The sequence below is a fragment of the Bombina bombina genome, chromosome 1, assembly GCF_027579735.1.
Source record: "Bombina bombina isolate aBomBom1 chromosome 1, aBomBom1.pri, whole genome shotgun sequence".
NCBI classification, from domain to species: domain Eukaryota; kingdom Metazoa; phylum Chordata; class Amphibia; order Anura; family Bombinatoridae; genus Bombina; species Bombina bombina.
This window is the reverse complement of record NC_069499.1, coordinates 568,053,339-568,075,417: the sequence shown is the minus strand read 5'-3', so window position 1 is coordinate 568,075,417 and position 22,079 is coordinate 568,053,339. Positions and strand designations below refer to the sequence as shown.

Here is a 22,079-nt window from a genome sequence, read left to right as displayed (position 1 = left end):
GCTGGTGTAACGTGCTCGTGCACGATTTCCCCATAGAAATCAATGGGGAGAGCCGGCTGCCAAAAAGCAGCGTAAGACTCCTTAACGCAGCCCCATTGATTCCTATGGGGAAATACATTTTATGTCTACACATTTAACACCTTAACATGAACCCCGAGTCTAAACACTTCTAATCTTACACTTATTAACCCCTAATCTGCCGCTCTGGACACCGCCGCCATCTACATTATACTTATGAACCCCTAATCTGCTGCCCCCAAAATCGCCGACACCTACATTATATTTATTAACCCCTAATCTGCCGCCCCCTATGTCACCGCCACCTACCTACACTTATTAACCCCTAATCTGCCGCCCCCAACGTTGCCGCCACTATAATAAACATATTAACCCCTAAACCGCCGCACTCCTGCCTCACAAACGTTAGTTAAATATTAACCCCTAATCTGCCGTCCCTAACATCGCCGCCACTTACCTACATTTATTAACCCTAATCTGCCGCCCCCAACGTCGCCGCCACTATATTAAAGTTATTAACCCCTAAACCTAAGTCTAACCCTAAACCTAACACCCCCTAACTTAAATATAATTAAAAGAAATCTAAATAAAATTACTATCATTAACTTAATTATTCCTATTTAAAACTAAATACTTACCTATAAAATAAACCCTATGCTAGCTACAATATAACTAATAGTTACATTGTCAAGAAACAGTCTTCTATGTGGGGTTGTGATTAATAGGACCAATCATGTCTAATTAGCGTGAGACTTGTATCCTGATATGGATATCAAGTTAGTATGCACTGACGATGTTTATCTGATCACTCAATAACTATGCATAATAAAGCTATATGTGAACAAATATATAATAAAACCGGGACAAGAAATAATAAAGAAGAACTGATGTTCAATCTTGACTAGACTCTAAAAGCAAAGAATGCATAAAAATAGAACATAATAATAATTATATAAATGAGTGATGTGTATTAACCCCTTAACGACACATGTCGTACAGGGTACGTCTTACACAAGCTGGTCTTTAAAGACCAGCGACGTACCCTGTATGTCGTTAAGGGTTTCAAGTTGCTGGAAGCGATCCTGATCGCTTCCAGCCGCTTTCAAGGTATTGCAGTGATGCCTCGATATTGAGGCATCACTGCAATACCTTTTTAGGCACACCGATGCAGAGAGAGCCACTCTGTGGCCCTCTCTGCATTGGCTAGTGATGGTGCAGATCGTTGGTGGGTGGGAGCCATTGTAGGGAGGTGGGCCCATCACTAGGTAACTACTTCCTTCCTGCTGTGGTTGATAGCGGGTGCGTGCGGGAGCGCGCGCTGGAGGTGAGGGGCGGGTACTTGCGTGCGCACCCGCGATCTAGCCAGAGACCAATTGCTGGGGGAAAATGTTTTGCGGGGAGAGGGTGGTGGGTGCAGAGGAGGGGTGATCTGGGATGGGGTTGAGTATGGAGGGGGGCAGCTACACTACAGAAAAAGTTAGGTTAACAATAAATAAATAATATTTTATTGCAAATTGGGTACTGGCAGACAGCTGCCAGTACCCAAAATGGTGGCTAATAGTTAGTGGGGGAGAGTTAGAGAGCTCTTTGGGGGGGGATCAGGGAGGTTGGGGCTAAGGGGGGATCCTACAAAGCAGAATGTTTTTTTGTTTTGTTTTGTTTTTTTTAATAATTAAAAAAAAATAAAAAAACACTTATTTTAGTACTGGCAGACTTTCTGCCAGTACTTAAGATGGCGGGGACAATTGTGGGGTGGGGGAGGGAAGAGAGCTATTTGGGAGGGATCAGGGGGTGGGATGTGTCAGGTGGGAGGCTGATCTCTACACTAAAGCTAAAATTAACCCTACAAGCTACCTAATTAACCCCGTCACTGTTAGGCATAATACAAATTTGGTGCGCAGCAGCATTTAGCGGCCTTCTTATTACCAAAAAGCAATGCCAAAGCCATATATGTCTGCTATTTCTGAACAAAGGGGATCCCAGAGCAGCATTTACAACCATTTGTGTCATAATTGCACAAGCTGTTTGTAAATAATTTCAGTAAGAAACCCAAAGTTAGTGAAAAAGTTAACGATTATTTTTCTCCAACATAGGTGTGTCCGGTCCACGGCGTCATCCTTACTTGTGGGATATTCTCTTCCCCAACAGGAAATGGCAAAGAGCCCAGCAAAGCTGGTCACATGATCCCTCCTAGGCTCCGCCTACCCCAGTCATTCTCTTTGCCGTTGTACAGGCAACATCTCCACGGAGATGGCTTAGAGTTTTTTAGTGTTTAACTGTAGTTTTTCATTATTCAATCAAGAGTTTGTTATTTTCAAATAGTGCTGGTACGTACTATTTACTCAGAAACAGAAAAGAGATGAAGAATTCTGTTTGTATGAGGAAAATGATTTTAGCAACCGTAACTAAAATCCATGGCTGTTCCACACAGGACTGTTGAGAGCAATTAACTTCAGTTGGGGGAACAGTTTGCAGTCTCTTGCTGCTTGAGGTATGACACATTCTAACAAGACGATGTAATGCTGGAAGCTGTCATTTTCCCTATGGGATCCGGTAAGCCATGTTTATTACGATTGTAAATAAGGGCTTCACAAGGGCTTATTTAAACTGTAGACTTTTTTTGGGCTAAATCGATTGATATAACACTTATTTAGCCTTGAGGAATCATTTATTCTGGGTATTTTGATTTAATAATATCGGCAGGCACTGTTTTAGACACCTTATTCTTTAGGGGCTTTCCCAAAGCATAGGCAGAGTCTCATTTTCGCGCCGGTGTTGCGCACTTGTTTTTGAGAGGCATGGCATGCAGTCGCATGTGAGAGGAGCTCTGATACTTATAAAAGACTTCTGAAGGCGTCATTTGGTATCGTATTCCCCTTTGGGTTTGGTTGGGTCTCAGCAAAGCAGATACCAGGGACTGTAAAGGGGTTTAAAGCTTAAAACGGCTCCGGTTCCGTTATTTTAAGGGTTAAAGCTTCCAAAATTGGTGTGCAATATTTTCAAGGCTTTAAGACGCTGTGGTGAAAATTTGGTGAATTTTGAACAATTCCTTCATGTTTTTTCGCAATTGCAGTAATAAAGTGTGTTCAGTTTAAAATTTAAAGTGACAGTAACGGTTTTATTTTAAAACGTTTTTTGTACTTTCTGATCAAGTTTATGCCTGTTTAACATGTCTGAACTACCAGATAGACTGTGTTCTGAATGTGGGGAAGCCAGAATTCCTATTCATTTAAATAAATGTGATTTATGTGATAATGACAATGATGCCCAAGATGATTCCTCAAGTGAGGGGAGTAAGCATGGTACTGCATCATTCCCTCCTTCGTCTACACGAGTCTTGCCCACTCAGGAGGCCCCTAGTACATCTAGCGCGCCAATACTCCTTACTATGCAACAATTAACGGCTGTAATGGATAATTCTGTCAAAAACATTTTAGCCAAAATGAACCCTTGTCAGCGTAAGCGTGGCTGCTCTGTTTTAGTTACTGAAGAGCATGACGACGCTGATATTAATATCTCTGAAGGGCCCCTAACCCAATCTGAGGGGGCCAGGGAGGTTTTGTCTGAGGGAGAAATTACTGATTTAGGGAACATTTCTCAGCAGGCTGAATCTGATGTGATTACATTTAAATTTAAATTGGAACATCTCCGCATTTTGCTTAAGGAGGTATTATCCACTCTGGATGATTGTGAAAATTTAGTCATCCCAGAGAAACTATGTAAAATGGACAAGTTCCTAGAGGTGCCGGGGCTCCCAGAAGCTTTTCCTATACCCAAGCGGGTGGCGGACATTGTTAATAAAGAATGGGAAAGGCCCGGTATTCCTTTCGTCCCTCCCCCCATATTTAAAAAATTGTTTCCTATGGTCGACCCCAGAAAGGACTTATGGCAGTCAGTCCCCAAGGTCGAGGGAGCGGTTTCTACTTTAAACAAACGCACCACTATTCCCATAGAGGATAGTTGTGCTTTCAAAGATCCTATGGATAAAAAATTAGAAGGTTTGCTTAAAAAGATGTTTGTTCAGCAGGGTTACCTTCTACAACCCATTTCATGCATTGTCCCTGTCACTACAGCCGCATATTTCTGGTTTGATGAGCTGCTTAAGGTGCTCGATAGTGACTCTCCTCCTTATGAGGAGATTATGGACAGAATCAATGCTCTCAAATTGGCTAATTCTTTCACTCTAGACGCCTCTTTGCAATTGGCTAAGTTAGCGGCTAAGAACTCTGGGTTTGCTATTGTGGCGCGCAGAGCGCTTTGGTTGAAATCTTGGTCGGCTGATGCGTCTTCCAAGAACAAGCTACTAAACATTCCTTTCAAGGGGAAAACGCTGTTTGGTCCTGACTTGAAAGAGATTATCTCTGATATCACTGGGGGTAAGGGCCACGCCCTTCCTCAGGATCGGCCATTCAAGGCAAAAAATAGACCTAATTTTCGTCCCTTTCGTAAAAACGGACCAGCCCAAGGTGCTACGTCCTCTAAGCAAGAGGGTAATACTTCTCAGGCCAAGCCAGCTTGGAGACCAATGCAAGGCTGGAACAAGGGAAAGCAGGCCAAGAAACCTGCCACTGCTACCAAGACAGCATGAAATATTGGCCCCCGATCCGGGACCGGATCTGGTGGGGGGCAGACTCTCTCTCTTCGCTCAGGCTTGGGCAAGAGATGTTCTGGATCCTTGGGCGCTAGAAATAGTCTCCCAGGGTTATCTTCTGGAATTCAAGGGACTTCCCCCAAGGGGGAGGTTCCACAAGTCGCAGTTGTCTTCAGACCACATAAAAAGACAGGCGTTCTTACATTGTGTAGAAGACCTGTTAAAAATGGGAGTGATTCATCCTGTTCCATTAAGAGAACAAGGGATGGGGTTCTACTCCAATCTGTTCATAGTTCCCAAAAAAGAGGGAACGTTCAGACCAATCCTAGATCTCAAGATCTTAAACAAATTTCTCAAGGTCCCATCGTTCAAGATGGAAACCATTCGAACTATCCTTCCTTCCATCCAGGAAGGTCAATTTATGACCACGGTGGATTTAAAGGATGCGTATCTACATATTCCTATCCACAAGGAACATCATCGGTTCCTAAGGTTTGCATTCCTGGACAAACATTACCAGTTCGTGGCGCTGCCTTTCGGATTAGCCACTGCTCCAAGGATTTTCACAAAGGTACTAGGGTCCCTTCTAGCGGTGCTAAGACCAAGGGGCATTGCAGTAGTACCTTACCTGGACGACATTCTGATTCAAGCGTCGTCCCTTCCTCTAGCAAAGGCTCACACGGACATTGTCCTGGCCTTTCTCAGATCTCACGGCTGGAAAGTGAACGTGGAAAAGAGTTCTCTATCCCCGTCAACAAGGGTTCCCTTCTTGGGAACAATTATAGACTCCTTAGAAATGAGGATCTTTCTAACAGAGGCCAGAAAAACAAAGCTTCTGGACTCTTGTCGGATACTTCATTCCGTTCCTCTTCCTTCCATAGCTCAGTGCATGGAAGTGATCGGGTTGATGGTGGCGGCGATGGACATAGTTCCTTTTGCGCGCATTCATCTAAGACCATTACAACTGTGCATGCTCAGTCAGTGGAATGGGGACTATACAGACTTGTCTCCGAAGATACAAGTAAATCAGAGGACCAGAGACTCACTCCGTTGGTGGCTGTCCCTGGACAATCTGTCTCAAGGGATGATGTTCCACAGACCAGAGTGGGTCATTGTCACGACCGACGCCAGTCTGATAGGCTGGGGCGCGGTCTGGGGATCCCTGAAAGCTCAGGGTCTTTGGTCTCGGGAAGAATCTCTTCTACCGATAAATATTCTGGAACTGAGAGCGATATTCAATGCGCTCCAGGCCTGGCCCCAGCTTGCGAGGACCAGGTTCATACGGTTTCAATCAGACAACATGACGACTGTTGCGTACATCAACCATCAGGGGGGAACAAGGAGTTCCCTAGCGATGGAAGAAGTAACCAAAATTATTCTTTGGGCGGAGTCTCACTCCTGCCACCTGTCTGCTATCCACATCCCAGGAGTGGAAAATTGGGAAGCGGATTTTCTGAGTCGGCAGACATTGCATCCGGGGGAGTGGGAACTCCATCCGGAAATCTTTGCCCAAGTCACTCACCTGTGGGGCATTCCAGACATGGATCTGATGGCCTCTCGTCAGAACTTCAAAGTTCCTTGCTACGGGGCCAGATCCAGGGATCCCAAGGCGGCTCTAGTGGATGCACTAGTAGCACCTTGGACCTTCAAACTAGCTTATGTGTTCCCGCCATTTCCTCTCATCCCCAGGCTGATAGCCAGGATCAAGCAGGAGAGGGCGTCGGTGATCTTGATAGCTCCTGCGTGGCCACGCAGGACTTGGTATGCAGATCTGGTGAATATGTCATCGGCTCCACCTTGGAAGCTACCTTTGAGACGAGACCTTCTTGTTCAGGGTCCGTTCGAACATCCGAATCTGGTTTCACTCCAGCTGACTGCTTGGAGATTGAACGCTTGATTTTATCAAAGCGAGGATTCTCAGATTCTGTGATCGATACTCTTGTTCAGGCCAGAAAGCCTGTGACTAGAAAGATTTACCACAAAATTTGGAAAAAATATATCTGTTGGTGTGAATCTAAAGGATTCCCTTGGGACAAGGTTAAGATTCCTAGGATTCTATCCTTCCTTCAAGAAGGATTGGAAAAAGGATTATCTGCAAGTTCCCTGAAGGGACAGATTTCTGCCTTGTCGGTATTACTTCACAAAAAGCTGGCAGCTGTGCCAGATGTTCAAGCCTTTGTTCAGGCTCTGGTTAGAATCAAGCCTGTTTACAAACCTTTGACTCCTCCTTGGAGTCTCAATTTAGTTCTTTCAGTTCTTCAGGGGGTTCCGTTTGAACCCTTACATTCCGTTGATATTAAGTTATTATCTTGGAAAGTTTTGTTTTTAGTTGCGATTTCTTCTGCTAGAAGAGTCTCAGAATTATCTGCTCTGCAGTGTTCTCCTCCTTATCTGGTGTTCCATGCAGATAAGGTGGTTTTACGTACTAAACCTGGTTTTCTTCCAAAAGTTGTTTCTAACAAAAACATTAACCAGGAGATTATCGTACCTTCTCTGTGTCCAAAACCAGTTTCAAAGAAGGAACGTTTGTTGCACAATTTGGATGTTGTTCGCGCTCTAAAATTCTATTTAGATGCTACAAAGGATTTTAGACAAACATCTTCCTTGTTTGTTGTTTATTCAGGTAAAAGGAGAGGTCAAAAAGCAACTTCTACCTCTCTCTCTTTTTGGATTAAAAGCATCATCAGATTGGCTTACGAGACTGCCGGACGGCAGCCTCCCGAAAGAATCACAGCTCATTCCACTAGGGCTGTGGCTTCCACATGGGCCTTCAAGAACGAGGCTTCTGTTGATCAGATATGTAGGGCAGCGACTTGGTCTTCACTGCACACTTTTACCAAATTTTACAAGTTTGATACTTTTGCTTCTTCTGAGGCTATTTTTGGGAGAAAGGTTTTGCAAGCCGTGGTGCCTTCCATTTAGGTGACCTGATTTGCTCCCTCCCTTCATCCGTGTCCTAAAGCTTTGGTATTGGTTCCCACAAGTAAGGATGACGCCGTGGACCGGACACACCTATGTTGGAGAAAACAGAATTTATGTTTACCTGATAAATTTCTTTCTCCAACGGTGTGTCCGGTCCACGGCCCGCCCTGGTTTTTTTTTAATCAGGTCTGATATTTTATTTTCTTTAACTACAGTCACCACGGTACCATATGGTTTCTCCTATGCAAATATTCCTCCTTAACGTCGGTCGAATGACTGGGGTAGGCGGAGCCTAGGAGGGATCATGTGACCAGCTTTGCTGGGCTCTTTGCCATTTCCTGTTGGGGAAGAGAATATCCCACAAGTAAGGATGACGCCGTGGACCGGACACACCGTTGGAGAAAGAAATTTATCAGGTAAACATAAATTCTGTTTTTTTGATCGCATTTGGCGGTGAACTGGTGGCATGAAATATATCAAAATGGGCCTAGATCAATACTTTAGGTTGTCTACTACACTACCCTAAAGCTAAAAGTAACCCTACAAGCTCCCTACAAGCTACCTAATTAACCCCTTCACTGCTGGGCCTAATACAAATGTAGTGCGCAGCCTTCTAATTACCAAAAAAGCAACGCCAAAGCCATATATGTCTGCTATTTCTGAAAAAAGGGGATCCCAGAGAACCATTTACAACCATTTGCGCCATAATTGCACAGGTTGTTTGTAAATAATTTCAGTGAGAAACCTAATATTTGTGAAAAAGTGAAAAAAAATTTTTATTTGATCGCATTTGGCGGTGAAATGGTGGCATGAAATATACTAAAATGGGCCTAGATCAATACTTTGGGATGTCTTCTAAAAAAAAAATATATATACAAGTCAAGGTATATTCAGGGATTCCTGACAGATATCAGGACACCGCCGCCACCTACATTATAGTTATGAACCCCTAATCTGCTGCCCCCAATATCGCCGACACCTATATTATATTTATTAACCCCTAATCTGCCACCCACAATGTTGCCGCAACCTACTTACATTTATTAACCCCTAATCTGCTGCGCCAACGTTGCCACCACTATAATAAACATATTAACCCCTAAACCGCCACACTCCCGCCTCGCAAACATTAGTTAATTATTAACCCCTAATCTGCCGTCCCTAACATCGCCGCCACATACCTACATTTATTAACCCCTAATCTGCCGCCCCCAACGTTGCTGCCACTATACTAAATGTATTAACTCCTAAACCTCTAGTCTAACCCTACCACCCCCTAATTGAAATATAATTAATATAAATCTAACTAAAAATTCCTATCATTACCTAAATAATTCCTATTTAAAACTAAATACTTACCTGTAAAATAAACCCTAAGCTAGCTACAATATAACTAATAGTTACATTGTAGCTATCTTAGGGTTTATTTTTATTTTACAGGCAAGTTTGTATAACTACCTACCTAAAATAAATACAAAAGTACCTGTAAAATAAAACCTAACCTAAGTTACAATAACACCTAACACTACACTATAATTAAATAAATTAACTAAATTAACAACAATTAAATAAATTAAATTAGCTAAAGTGCAAAAAAAACACTAAATTACAGAAAATAATAAATAAATTACAAGATATTTAAACTAAATACACCTAATCTAATAGCCCTATCAAAATAAAAAAGCCCCCCCAAAATAAAAAAAAAAACCCTAGCCTAAACTATCAATAGTCCTTAAAAGGGCCTTTTGTGGGGCATTGCCCCAAAGTAATCAGCTCTTTTACCTGTAAAAAAAAATAAACAACCCCCCCAACAGTAAAACCCACCACCCACACAACCAACCCCCCCAAATAAAATATTATCTAAAAAAACCTAAGCTCCCCATTGCCCTGAAAAGGGCCTTTGGATGGGCATTGCCCTTAAAAGGCTCCAATACTTCTCTCGTTGTCAACCCTAAGCAATCTAGTAAACTTAAAGGGACATGAAACCCAAAAAGTTTTCTTTCATGATTCAATTAGAGAATACGATTTTAGACAACTTTCCAATTTACTTTTATTATTTAATTTGCTTCCTTCTCTTGTTATCCTTTGCTGAGAGGTTTATCTAGGCAAGCTCATGAGCAGCAGATAAACTAGGTTCTAGCTGTTGATTGGTGGCTGCAAATTATATATCGATTGTGATTGGCTCACCCATGAGTTCAGTTAGAAGCCATTAGTGCATTGCTGCTCCTTCAACAAATGATACCAAAAGAATGAAACAAATTAGATAATAGAAATTAATTAGAAAGTTGTTTAAAATTGTATTCTCTAACTGAAAACATTTGGGTTTTATGTCCCTTTAATAAATACTATGATGCTCCTTCCTCTGTGGAAGTGTTTCCTGTTCCAGACCAGGCGACAGAGTTATTTCACAGGAATGGGAGATGCCAGGGATACCTTTCTTCCCGTCTTTTTAAAAAGATGTTTCCTGTTGCGTTCCTTTAAGGATCCAATGGATAAGAAGCTGTAGGCTTATTTGAAAAAGATGTATGTTCATCAGTGTCTGCAATGGCAACCTGCAGTTTGTATTGCTACAGTAGCTAGCACAGCATCTTATTGGTGCGATGCCTTGTCTGAATCAATTTTAGAAGAGATCCAAGATAGGATTAAGGCTCTCAAACTAACCAATTCCTTTATTTCTGATGCTAAGATGCAAGTTATTAGACTGGGAGCCAAGATGTCTGGCTTCACTGTCCTAACCCGCAGGGCTTTGTGGCTAAACTCTTGGTCAGCTGATGTTACCTCCAGGTCCAAGCTTCTGACGCTTCCTTAAAACCTTGTTTGGACCTAGTCTGGCAGAAATTATTTCTGATATTACGGGTGGAAAAGGGTCTTTTCTACCACAAGACAAAAAGAACAGACCTAAGGGACGTCAAAGTAATTTTCGTTCCTTTTGTAAATTCAAAGGTCAAACGTTTTCCTCTCCTCCTTCCAAGCAGGAGCAGTCCAAGTCTTCTTGGAAGTCCAATCACTCTTGGAACAAGGGGAAGCAATCAAAGAAGCCCTCAGCTGAGTCTAAGTCAGCATGAAGGGTAGGCCCCCGGCCTGGGATTGGATCAAGTAAGGGGCAGACTTTCCCTGTGTTATCAAGCGTGGATCCAAAATGTCCTAGATCCTTGGGCTGTGGACATAGTATCTCCGGGTTACAAAATAGAATTCAAAACTTTTCCTCCCAGGGGCAGATTCCACCTCTCAAAATTATATGCAGACCTGGTAAAAAGAGAGGCATTCTTGAACTGCGTTCAGGACCTTTCCTCCATGGGAGTGATTGTTCCAGTTCCAGTAAGGGAACAGGGTCTAGGATTCTATTCAAATCTGTTTGCAGTTCCCAAGAAAGAGGGAACTTTTCGACCCATTTTATACCTAAAGTGCCTAAACAAGTTTCTCAGGGTACCGTCCTTCAAAATGGAAACCATTTGTTCTATTCTTCCTTTGATCCAAGAGGGTCAGTTCATGACGACCATAGACCTGAAGGATGCGTATCTTCTTGTTCCCATGCACAGGGATCATCACAAGTTCCTGAGATTCGCCTTTCTAGACTTACACTTTCAGTTTGTGGCTCTTATGTTTGGCCTTGCCACAGCTCCCAGAGTTTTCTCAAAGTTTCTGGGGGCTCTCTTGGCAGTGATCAGGTCCCGGGTAATTGCAGTGGAGCCCTACCTGGACGACATGTTGGTTCAGGCGCCATCTTTTCAACAAGCAAACTCTTATACAGAGATCTTGTTGTCTTTTCTACGTTCCTACAGATGAAAAGTGAAACTGGAGAAGAGTTCCTTGTTCCAGTTACAAGGGTGGTTTTCTTAGGGACCATAATAGATTCCCTATCTATAGCAGAAGTCAGAAAATCCAAAATTCTCTTCTCTTGCCTCTTTTTACAGTCTACTGTTCGGCCATCAGTGGCTCAATGTATGGAGGTAATTGGTCGGATGGTCGCTTCCATGGACTTTATTCCCTTTGCGCGATACCATTTGAGAGCTCTGCAGTTATGCATGGTCAGACAATGGAATGGAGACCATTCACATCTATTTCAGTGGATAGATCTAGACCAGACGCTAAGAGACTCTCTCCATATCCGGAAAGAAAGACATTTATCAGGTAAGCATATTTTTGTGGGATTTAAATGGGGCTTTATATTCCGTATCTCTCAAAGGCTGTAAAAACTATACATTTTTATGAGCTTTATAAATGAATCATCTACAAAACTTTTATGCAAAGAAAAATCTAGTGTACAATGTCCCTTTAAGGAAGTTTACTATGAAATATCACGAGATTTCAGTGAAGTCTCATGCGATCATAGCATGTGTTAGTATAACTGTTACCAGAACACTTACTATTCTAATCTGAAAAAATTGAGGTAACCTAAAGATGTTCAGGTAATATTTTCTTGCCATCTTTTTACAGTAATGCTGTATAACTTTAAAGTGGTTTAGCATCTTATGTTCCTTTTTAATAGGATTGTATTTAGGGTTATACTATGAATTTAATAAAAAACAACAACTAATATTTATTTCCAGTGCATGGTGTATCCTTCTTACATTTTTACTATATTAGTGATTTTTTATTTAAATTTGTTTAAAGGATGTATAACTATACGTATTTTAATATACTAAATAAAATCTAATATTTATTTTTAGTACCCGTGCACTGTAGCAAAAGTATGCCACCCAGTAGCACACCCCAAACACGCTATGAAATGCGCAGGAGGGAAAGAACGCATGCAAGCGAAACTGAAGCTGGTGAGTGCATGATTCCTGAGTATGGAAACTTAATGTCCTTTCAAGTCCTGTAGTGTTTTGATAAAACTTATAGTGCTGTTCTCTGTTCTCCGTTCATCATATTTTGATTCAAGTTCTAACTTTACTGGAGTGGTAGATTAGAAGATCCTTTAATCTAAGGGAGTAAGCTTGTGGTATATCAGTTCATTTTTTTTTTTTTTTTTCCAGAAACCACTCTCGGGGCCCTATTATTTAAAGCTCTCTGAACTTGTGAGATCATTTAAAGTGCAATGAAACACGTTGAGATCTGTGCATATCCTAAAAGGGCTAATTGAGTACAAATAGTTTGCATAAAAAATATGTTTAAAAATTGCTGGCAAGTATTTTAAAACAAAATAAAAAATAATCAAAATTATTTACATAGCCATGCTGTCTAGAGTAGTCTGATTCCCCCCCACCCCCCTTATCAGTGTTTAGCTACAGAAACACAGGCATTGTATTTCACAGCAGCTTATTTGCTTCTAGGCATGCTCCAGCAGATGAGTGTTTCTGTATTCTACCAAAAGCAAAGGTAGATATAGATACAGCCATAGAAGGTATTGTGTGGGGGGAGTTAGAGCTGTACAATTCGGAAACTTAAAAGAAAGGGTTAATGGTGAGGCACTGCAGTATACATTTGCTGGTAAAGTCATTATAATAAATATATAATATAATAAATACATATTATATTTTGTCTCTATCCCAACTTGTTTTATGTCCCTTTAAGAAGTCTTGTTATTACTGTGAGTTCTTTATTTTTAAGTGCCAGATTTATTAGTGCGAAAATGAAACTCACGAGATCTTAATTTGCACAGATCTTTGTTCATTGCACTTTCACACTAATAAATCTTGCTCCCAAAACAAGCTAAATGCCACTGCCTGCAGCCATAACTTGCATTAGTTTGTAAAATTATGTTCATGCTAGTGAGGTCCCTCAAATCATTTTAGAAAGGCACATTTTTGTTGAAGAGCTGTTTTTCACTAAGTGGGGTTATGAGTGTGAAGGAGGGGCACATACATTACTCATAAAATACTCAAAGGTATATGCAGATTCTCTCCATGCCTGTTAGTTTTTGATAATTGGTGCCTTAGACAGTCAAGTTACCCTAATTTTTGATACTGCAGTTTGTATACATATATAATTGGCTGAAATTTGTATAGAGAGGTATGGTATCTAACTTACATTAGCAACTACATAGACATAAATCTTACTAAGGGCAGAAGTTACAGGTAAGATCACCACTACCTGGACCCATTTTACTGTACAACAGGCTAATAGTGGCCAACAATCTTTTGCAAACTTTGTGTCAGAGTAATTCTAAAAAAAGTAGACTGCCACTCCTAGCATGATAAACACAATTAATAAATAAAAATAACTGATCTCTTTTTCAATGTCTGTGTAAGCGCCATACCTCTTTGCTGTTCAGCTGCTTTATTTTCTCAGCACTCATGTAGTAAGTGTAGGCCTTTGCAAGAGGATGATAGTGCTGACCTGGTGACACTGTCTGACAGGCACAAATGTGACATGTGAGGCACCAAAAACTCTCATCCCTTCGTGTAGCAATATCTCCTGAGGGGGGTTATTGAACAAGGGGGACTTTTAATCATATTTGTTATATGGTTCTATCTGCAAATGTGTAGCTATACTTAGGCTCACTGCCTTTTCGGAACATAACAGCCTTTTAATGAATACAATAACAATCTTCAAGATTGTGTGCCCTTTTCGTGACTGGCACGGTGCACCTCGTGACGGGTGCCGTTACGTTGTTTTTCACTTCCATATGCTGACTGTGTGCAACCGAAGCAGTCTTGCTCGTGGGTTGTCTGGTTCACATGAGGTGGTGAGTGCCCCAGCCATTGGGGGTGTTTAAAGGGTGCCAGTTAGTTTTTGTCATTTTTGTAATCCCAAGATTATGGAGAATTCTGCTATGCGCGACACGGATGCCTCCGATACAGAGGATGTGTCTTGTGATGAAATGGCCTGGGTAATTAATGCCCATCAGTTATGTTCCAATTGCTGTTCTAGAGCACTCTCTTCTCCCGAAGCAGGGAGCTTAGAGTGCGTTGAGCCATCCGCCTCCGAGGTTTCCATGACCCGTGAAGCGAGTACCCCTGTCCATTTCTCGGCTATGCAAGCAGGTGCCCCTATGGCCTTTACTCCTTCTCCGGAGGGTTGCTTGTTTACTGCAGAGGTTACTGCACGGTTCCGCATGGCCATTTCTATGGTGCTGAATCATTTTATATCTCCGAAGTGAAGTATTTCTAAGATACTGTCCGTGTTCTGTTAACCAGTGCCTGTCAAGCGTAGGATCGCCCGATTCAGTTCGGCCCCTATTTGGGTCTTTAGTTGATCCGGTGAGAGATGATTTTGCCTTCTGTTATAGGCTGGCTCGCCTTCCTGTTCTTTTAAGACATGTTTTGGCAATGTTGACTTCATTTTATTTTTTTGATCCGCATGGATGTGTTCTTAAGCTCATGCCTGTTAGATTTTCTTTTTTATCAACGTTCTTCTCTGGAACCGATAGTTGCGATTTAGGTCGCATGGGCAGTTCCTCGGAAGTTGCGCACTTGTTGAATAATAGAATTATGTTTTTCTAGTTCATTTATGGATCCTTCGGGACGGATTTTCTTGGACCTTGGGCAGTTCTAGAGTGTCCTTATATCAGGCAGATACTGGTCGGATGCTTTTCGACTATTACCAGGGTTCATGTCACCCTCGTGGTGCTGATTAATCCTGTTGGATTTTGAATGTCACTTGGCCTATTCTATGGACTCCGGGCTTGGATCCTACTGTAGTATGAGGCCTGTTGTTTCACTACAACCCCTCCGAAAGGAGGGTTATGAGTACCAATCTAGGTTGGTTGTTCGGACTTTTCGCCTGGGATATGGTTCTGTTTTTGTAGACGTCATCATGGTTCTCAGGTCCCCAGGGACTCAATACCGTTATTCCATTCTTTGGAGTTAGATTTGTGTGACCTATGTGGTCTGGTGTGCCGAGTGATTAATGGTTTGCATTTTAACTCAAGGTTCTTCCGGACGCTGACTCTTTTTAGCCTATTAAGCATTTTATTGCGGTGGCGGAGTTTCCTCCCCACATTGGGTGGATTATGGCCTTCTGTGGAGAGCTGGGAAGCTCCAGCTGTTGCCTGCTTATAGAAGATTTTTGGAAGATAGATTCTTCAAGGATCTCTGGCTGTTGACTCTTCCATTACCCTTAGTCTGACCATGGTCTCGACGTTCGGGTGTCTTTCCATCCTCGTTGCAACTCTAGCCTTGGGGCTTGTCAATGAAGAGGCAAGGTCAGTTATGGAGGGCCGCCTTTCTTGGGTCAGGTAGTTGACCATCTATCCTTGATGCTCCGTTAGGGGCTTCATGGGTGGTGTCTTAAGTATTATTCTCTGGGATGGCGAGCAGTGGTACAGGGTTCTGATTCACCTTTGGGTGTTGGTTGCTACCTTGCCTGTGTGTAGCACGTATTAACGCTTGCCTACGAGATTTATTTGCTTTCCAAGTACCCTGGGTGCTGAATCTTAGACCGTTAAGAAAGTCCTTTTGACTCTTGGGTTTGAGGCTATTGCTAGATAGTCTACGGACTTTAGAGGTGTGTTCCTCCTTGTAGGAGGCAGCTTAGGGTTCCTCTGGAAGTTGGATCTTCGTTTGATTCCTTTTTCGAGGACCCTGACCTGGGTCTGTGTCTCTCCTTGGATGGGTGTGGACGGTTCGTTCTCACTCTAGATGTTTGTGGTCCTACGGGCCTCTCTCTGTAGAGGCTGGGGCTCTGTGAGATATGTCTATCTGTTTGTCGTTTAAGCTTTAGGTCCCTCTGACGGTCCCCTACTGGTCTTCTGGCGCATTTACACTGTTCCTGTAGACTCCAGGTATCTTCACCTGGGTTGGCGATATGGCCGAGGGGTCTCGCCTCTATGGTAGGGTGGTTTTCCGTTATTTCATCTTTCCTCTTCTAGAGCGGGGATAGGGTTCTCACCGGGTTCGGAGTTACCTTAGTATTTGGAGCAACCTCTGGGTCCTTGGTGTCTTGCCTTGTAAGGGTTTTTCCCTTCTTGCATTTCAGAATCCTGGAAGGGGAGTTGCGATGAAGTGACTGGTTCCTCCGTTCCTGCAGCGGGAGGCTGAGGGTTTGATCCATATGGGGCTCCTGCTATATGTTGGATTCTGATATATAGATGCTGAGGGTCTGAGGACCTTCTTCCCTTAGGAAGTGTTACTTGTTTTTTGAGGAGACAGCCGTGTAGGGGTTTTTGCACCCGAGCACATTGTCTATCCTGACTCATGGTAGCATACCGTTTGTAGTAACGGTCAGCGGTCTAACCGGGGACTTTGTTCCTACATTGACCCTTCATTTCTCTTCCAGTGTCTTTTCAGGTGTTGAGTAATCAGGCTGTGGTCCTTTCGAAGGAGCCGCATTTTGTACCCACTCGTTGTTTGCATTCAGTGTCCTCTGGCTTGGGTATTCTTTTCCCAAAAGTAATGAATGCAGCTGTGGCATCTTCCCTTTTTAAGAAGAAAAACATAAATTATGCTTACCTAATAATTTCATTTTCTTCTGAAGGGAAGAGTCCACAGCTCCCGCCCGTGTTTTTATCTATGAGGCGGCTGTAATTTTTTGTTCTTCTTGCACCTTTTTTCACCCTGATATTTCTCCTACTGTTCCTTGTTCCCTCGGCAGAATGACTGGGGGATGAGGGAAGGGGAAGTATTTAAGCCTTTGGCTGGGGTGTCTTTGCCTCCTCCTGGTGGCCAGGTTCTGTATTTCCTAAAAGTAATGAATGCAGCTGTGGACTCTTCCCTTCAGAAGAAAATTAAATTATCAGGTAAGCATGTTTTTCCAACTATTGACCCTTCTCTACTGTGTGTTTACCCCTGCAAAGGGGTTAAACAAACAGAAGTGCCGCTCCGGACCGGCAGTATTCTGTGTAGCAAACAGTACTCTGTATGGCAGCATGGTTTTTAAAAGTGGTCTACTTTTCTCCAACATTGGTGTGTCCGGTCCACGGTGTCATCCTTACTTGTGGGAATATCTCTTCCCCAACAGGAAATGGCAAAGAGTCCCAGCAAAGCTGTCCACATAGTCCCTCCTAGGCTCCACCCACCCCAGTCATTCTCTTTGCCGTTGCACAGGCAACATCTCCACGGAGATGGTTAAGAGTATGTGGTGTTTAGTTGTAGTTTTTTAATTCTACTATCAAGAGTTTGTTATTTTAAAATAGTGCTGGTATGTACTATTTACTCTGAAACAGAAAAAGATGAAGAGTTCTGTTTGTGAGAGGAAGATGATTTTAGCAGACAGTAACTAAAATTGTTTGCTGTTTCCACATAGGACTGTTGAGATGAAGTAACTTCAGTTGGGGGAAACAGTTAGCAGACTTTTCTGCTTAAGGTATGACTAGCCATATTTCTAACAAGACTGTGTAATGCTGGAAGGCTGTCATTTCCCCTCATGGGGACCGGTAAGCCATTTTCTTAGTCTCAAACAGAATAAAGGGCTTATTATGGGCTATAAAACTGGTAGACACTTTTATGGGCAAAATCGACTGCTTTATTTGGGCATTTTATACATGTTTATGCTTGTAATTCACACTTATAAGCTTGGGGAACGTTTTTTAACGTCAGGCACTGTGTTAGACTCCTTTCCAGTCAGGAAGGGCCTTCCCAGTTGTAGGCTGAGCCTCATTTTCGCGCCATTACTGCGCAGTTACTTTTGAGAGCAAGACATGCAGATGCATGTGTGAGGATCTGAAAGTAGTTGGAAAAGTTCCTAGAAGGCTTCATCTGGTATCGTATTCCCCCCTGGGTTTGGTAAAGTCGCAGCAAAGGCTGTAGCTGGGACTGTAGAGGGGTTAAAACTGTAACCGGCTCCGGTTTCTTTATTTTAAGGGTTAAAGCTCTGGAAATTGGTGTGCAATACTTTGAATGCTTTAAGACACTGTGGTGAAAATTTGGTAAATTTTGAACAATTCCTTCATACGTTTTCACATATTCAGTAATAAAGTGTGCACTGTTTAAAATTTAAAGAGACAGTAACGGTTTTGTTTTAAAACGGTTTTTGTTCTTTTTTGTCAAGTTTAAGCCTGTTTAACATGTCTGCACCATCAGATAAGATATGTTCTATATGTTTGAAGATCAATGTGTGTCCCCCTTCAAAATTGTGTGATAATTGTGCCATAGCGTCCAAACAAAGTAAGGACAGTACTGCCACAAATAGTAAAGTTGCCCAAAATGATTCATCAGATGAAGGGAGTAGAAATAGTTCTACATCATCTCCTTCTGTGTCTACACCAGTTTTGCCCACGCAGGAGGCCCCTAGTACTTCTAGCGCGCCAATGCTTATTACTATGCAACAATTAACGGCAGTAATGGATAACTCCATAGCAAATATTTTATCCAAAATGCCTGCATATCAGAGAAAGCGTGATTGCTCTGTTTTAAACACTGTAGAGCAGGAGGGCGCTGATGATAATTGCTCTGTCATACCCTCACACCAATCTGAAGGGGTCATGAGGGAGGTTTTGTCGGATGGGGAAATTTCAGATTCAGGTAAAATTTCTCAACAGGCAGAACCTGATGTTGTGACATTTAAATTTAAATTAGAGCATCTCGGCGCACTGCTTAAGGAGGTGTTATCTACTCTGGATGACTGTGACAACCTGGTCATTCCAGAAAAATTATGCAAGATGGACAAGTTCCTAGAGGTTCCGGTGCACCCTGAAGCTTTTCCTATACCCAAGCGGGTGGCGGATATAGTGAATAAGGAGTGGGAGAAGCCCGGCATACCTTTTGTCCCCCCTCCTATATTTAAGAAATTATTTCCTATGGTCGACCCCAGAAAGGACTTATGGCAGACAGTCCCTAAGGTCGAGGGGGCAGTTTCTACGTTAAACAAGCGCACTACTATTCCTATCGAGGATAATTGTGCTTTCAAAGATCCTATGGATAAAAAATTGGAGGGTTTGCTTAAAAAGATTTTTGTACAGCAAGGTTACCTCCTGCAACCCATTTAGTGCATTGTTCCTGTCACTACGGCAGCGTGGTTCTGGTTCGAGGAACTAGAAAAGTCGCTCAGTAGAGAGACTCCGTATGAGGAGGTTATGGACAGAGTTCACGCACTCAAGTTGGCTAATTCTTTTATTTTAGATGCCGCTTTGCAACTAGCTAGATTAGCGGCGAAAAAATCAGGGTTTGCAATTGTGGCGCGCAGAGCGCTTTGGCTAAAGTCTTGGTCAGCGGATGTGTCTTCCAAGACAAAATTGCTTAATATCCCCTTCAAGGGTAAGACTCTCTTTGGGCCAGAATTGAAAGAGATTATTTCAGACATCACTGGGGGAAAGGGCCATGCCCTCCCACAAGATAGGCCTTTCAAAGCCAAGAATAAGTCTAATTTTCGTTCCTTTCGCAATTTCAGGAACGGACCGGCCTCTAACTCTGCATCCTCTAAACAAGAGGGTAATGCCTCTCAAACCAAACCAGCCTGGAAACCGGCGCAAGGCTGGAACAAGGGTAAGCAGGCCAAGAAGCCTGCTGCTGCTAACAAAACAGCATGAAGGAGTAGCCCCCGATCCGGGACCGGATCTAGTAGGGGGCAGACTCTCTCTCTTTGCTCAGGCTTGGGCAAGAGATGTTCAGGATCCCTGGACACTAGAAATAGTTTCTCAGGGTTATCTTCTTGAATTCAAGGAACTACCCCCAAGGGGAAGGTTCCACATGTCTCACTTATCCTCAAACCAAATAAAGAGACAGGCATTCTTACATTGTGTAGAAGACCTGTTAAAGATGGGAGTGATAAACCCAGTTCCAACGGCGGAACAAGGAATGGGATTTTACTCCAATCTGTTTGTAGTTCCCAAAAAAGAGGGAACTTTCAGACCAATTCTGGATTTAAAGATCCTAAACAAATTTCTCAGAGTACCATCGTTCAAAATGGAAACCATTCGAACGATTCTACCCACAATCCAGGAAGGTCAATTTATGACTACTGTGGATCTAAAGGATGCGTATCTACATATTCCTATCCACAAAGAACATCATCAGTTCCTAAGGTTCGCCTTTCTGGACAAACATTACCAGTTTGTGGCCCTCCCATTCGGGTTAGCCACTGCTCCAAGGATTTTCACAAAGGTACTCGGATCCCTTCTAGCGATTCTAAGACCAAGGGGCATTGCAGTAGTACCGTACTTGGACGACATTCTAATACAAGCGTCGTCTCTTTCAAAGGCAAAGGCTCACACAGACATCGTTCTGGCCTTTCTCAGATCTCACGGATGGAAGGTGAACATAGAAAAAAGTTCCCTGTGTCCGTCGACAAGAGTTCCCTTCTTGGGAACAATAATAGATTCTTTAGAAATGAGGATTTTCCTGACAGAAGTCAGAAAGTCAAATCTTCTAAACGCTTGTCAAGTTCTTCATTCTATTCCTCGTCCTTCCGTAGCTCAGTGCATGGAAGTAGTAGGATTGATGGTTGCAGCAATGGACATAGTTCCTTTTGCGCGAATTCATCTAAGACCATTACAACTGTGCATGCTGAAACAGTGGAATGGGGACTATACAGACTTGTCTCCAGTGATTCAAGTAGATCAGAAGACCAGAGACTCACTCCGTTGGTGGCTAACCCTGGACCACCTGTCCCAGGGAATGAGCTTCCGCAGACCAGAGTGGGTCATCGTCACGACCAACGCCAGTCTAGTGGGCTGGGGCGCGGTCTGGGAATCCCTGAAAGCTCAGGGACTATGGTCTCGGGAAGAGTTTCTCCTCCCGATAAACATTCTGGAACTGAGAGCGATATTCAATGCTCTCAGGGCTTGGCCTCAACTAGCAAAGGCCAGATTCATAAGATTCCAATCAGACAACATGACGACTGTTGCTTATATCAATCATCAGGGGGGAACAAGGAGTTCCCTGGCGATGAAAGAAGTGACCAAAATAATAAAATGGGCAGAGGATCACTCCTGCCACCTATCTGCGATCCACATCCCAGGTGTGGAAAACTGGGAGGCGGATTATCTGAGTCGTCAGACATTCCATCCGGGGGAGTGGGAACTCCACCCGGAGATCTTTGCCCAGTTGACTCAATTATGGGGCATTCCAGATATGGATCTGATGGCGTCTCGTCAGAACTTCAAGGTTCCTTGCTACGGGTCCAGATCCAGGGATCCCAAGGCGACTCTAGTGGATGCACTAGTAGCGCCTTGGACCTTCAACCTAGCCTATGTGTTTCCACCGTTAGATACTCTAGTTCAAGCCAGAAAACCGGTAACTAGAAAAATTTACCATAAAATATGGAAAAGATATATCTGCTGGTGTGAATCCAAGGGATTCTTATGGAATAAGATCAAAATCCCTAAGATCCTTTCCTTTCTACAAGAGGGTTTGGATAAAGGATTATCAGCGAGTTCTCTAAAGGGACAGATTTCTGCTTTATCTGTCTTATTACACAAACGACTGGCAGCTGTGCCAGATGTTCAAGCATTTGTTCAGGCTCTGGTTAGGATCAAGCCTGTTTACAGACCTTTGACTCCTCCCTGGAGTTTAAATCTAGTTCTTTCAGTTCTTCAAGGGGTTCCGTTTGAACCTCTACATTCCATAGATATTAAGTTGTTATCTTGGAAAGTTTTGTTTTTGGTTGCTATTTCTTCTGCTAGAAGAGTTTCTGAGTTATCTGCTCTGCAGTGTTCTCCGCCCTATCCGGTGTTCCATGCAGATAAGGTTGTTTTGCGTACTAAGCCTGGTTTTCTTCCAAAGGTTGT

At 42.9% G+C, this 22,079-nt stretch overlaps 1 protein-coding gene across 3 annotated transcripts in view; it reads left to right on the top strand.

Moving 5' to 3' along the window:
* KANSL1L (KAT8 regulatory NSL complex subunit 1 like) overlaps positions 1 to 22,079 on the top strand; it is a 406,715-nt gene that overhangs the window by 263,322 nt on the left and 121,314 nt on the right. For all 3 annotated transcript variants that reach the window (XM_053698780.1, XM_053698779.1, XM_053698781.1), the window contains exon 9: positions 12,202 to 12,303. In XM_053698780.1, coding sequence (XP_053554755.1) covers positions 12,202 to 12,303 — 102 coding nt within the window. The remainder of the gene's footprint in view (positions 1 to 12,201; positions 12,304 to 22,079) is intronic.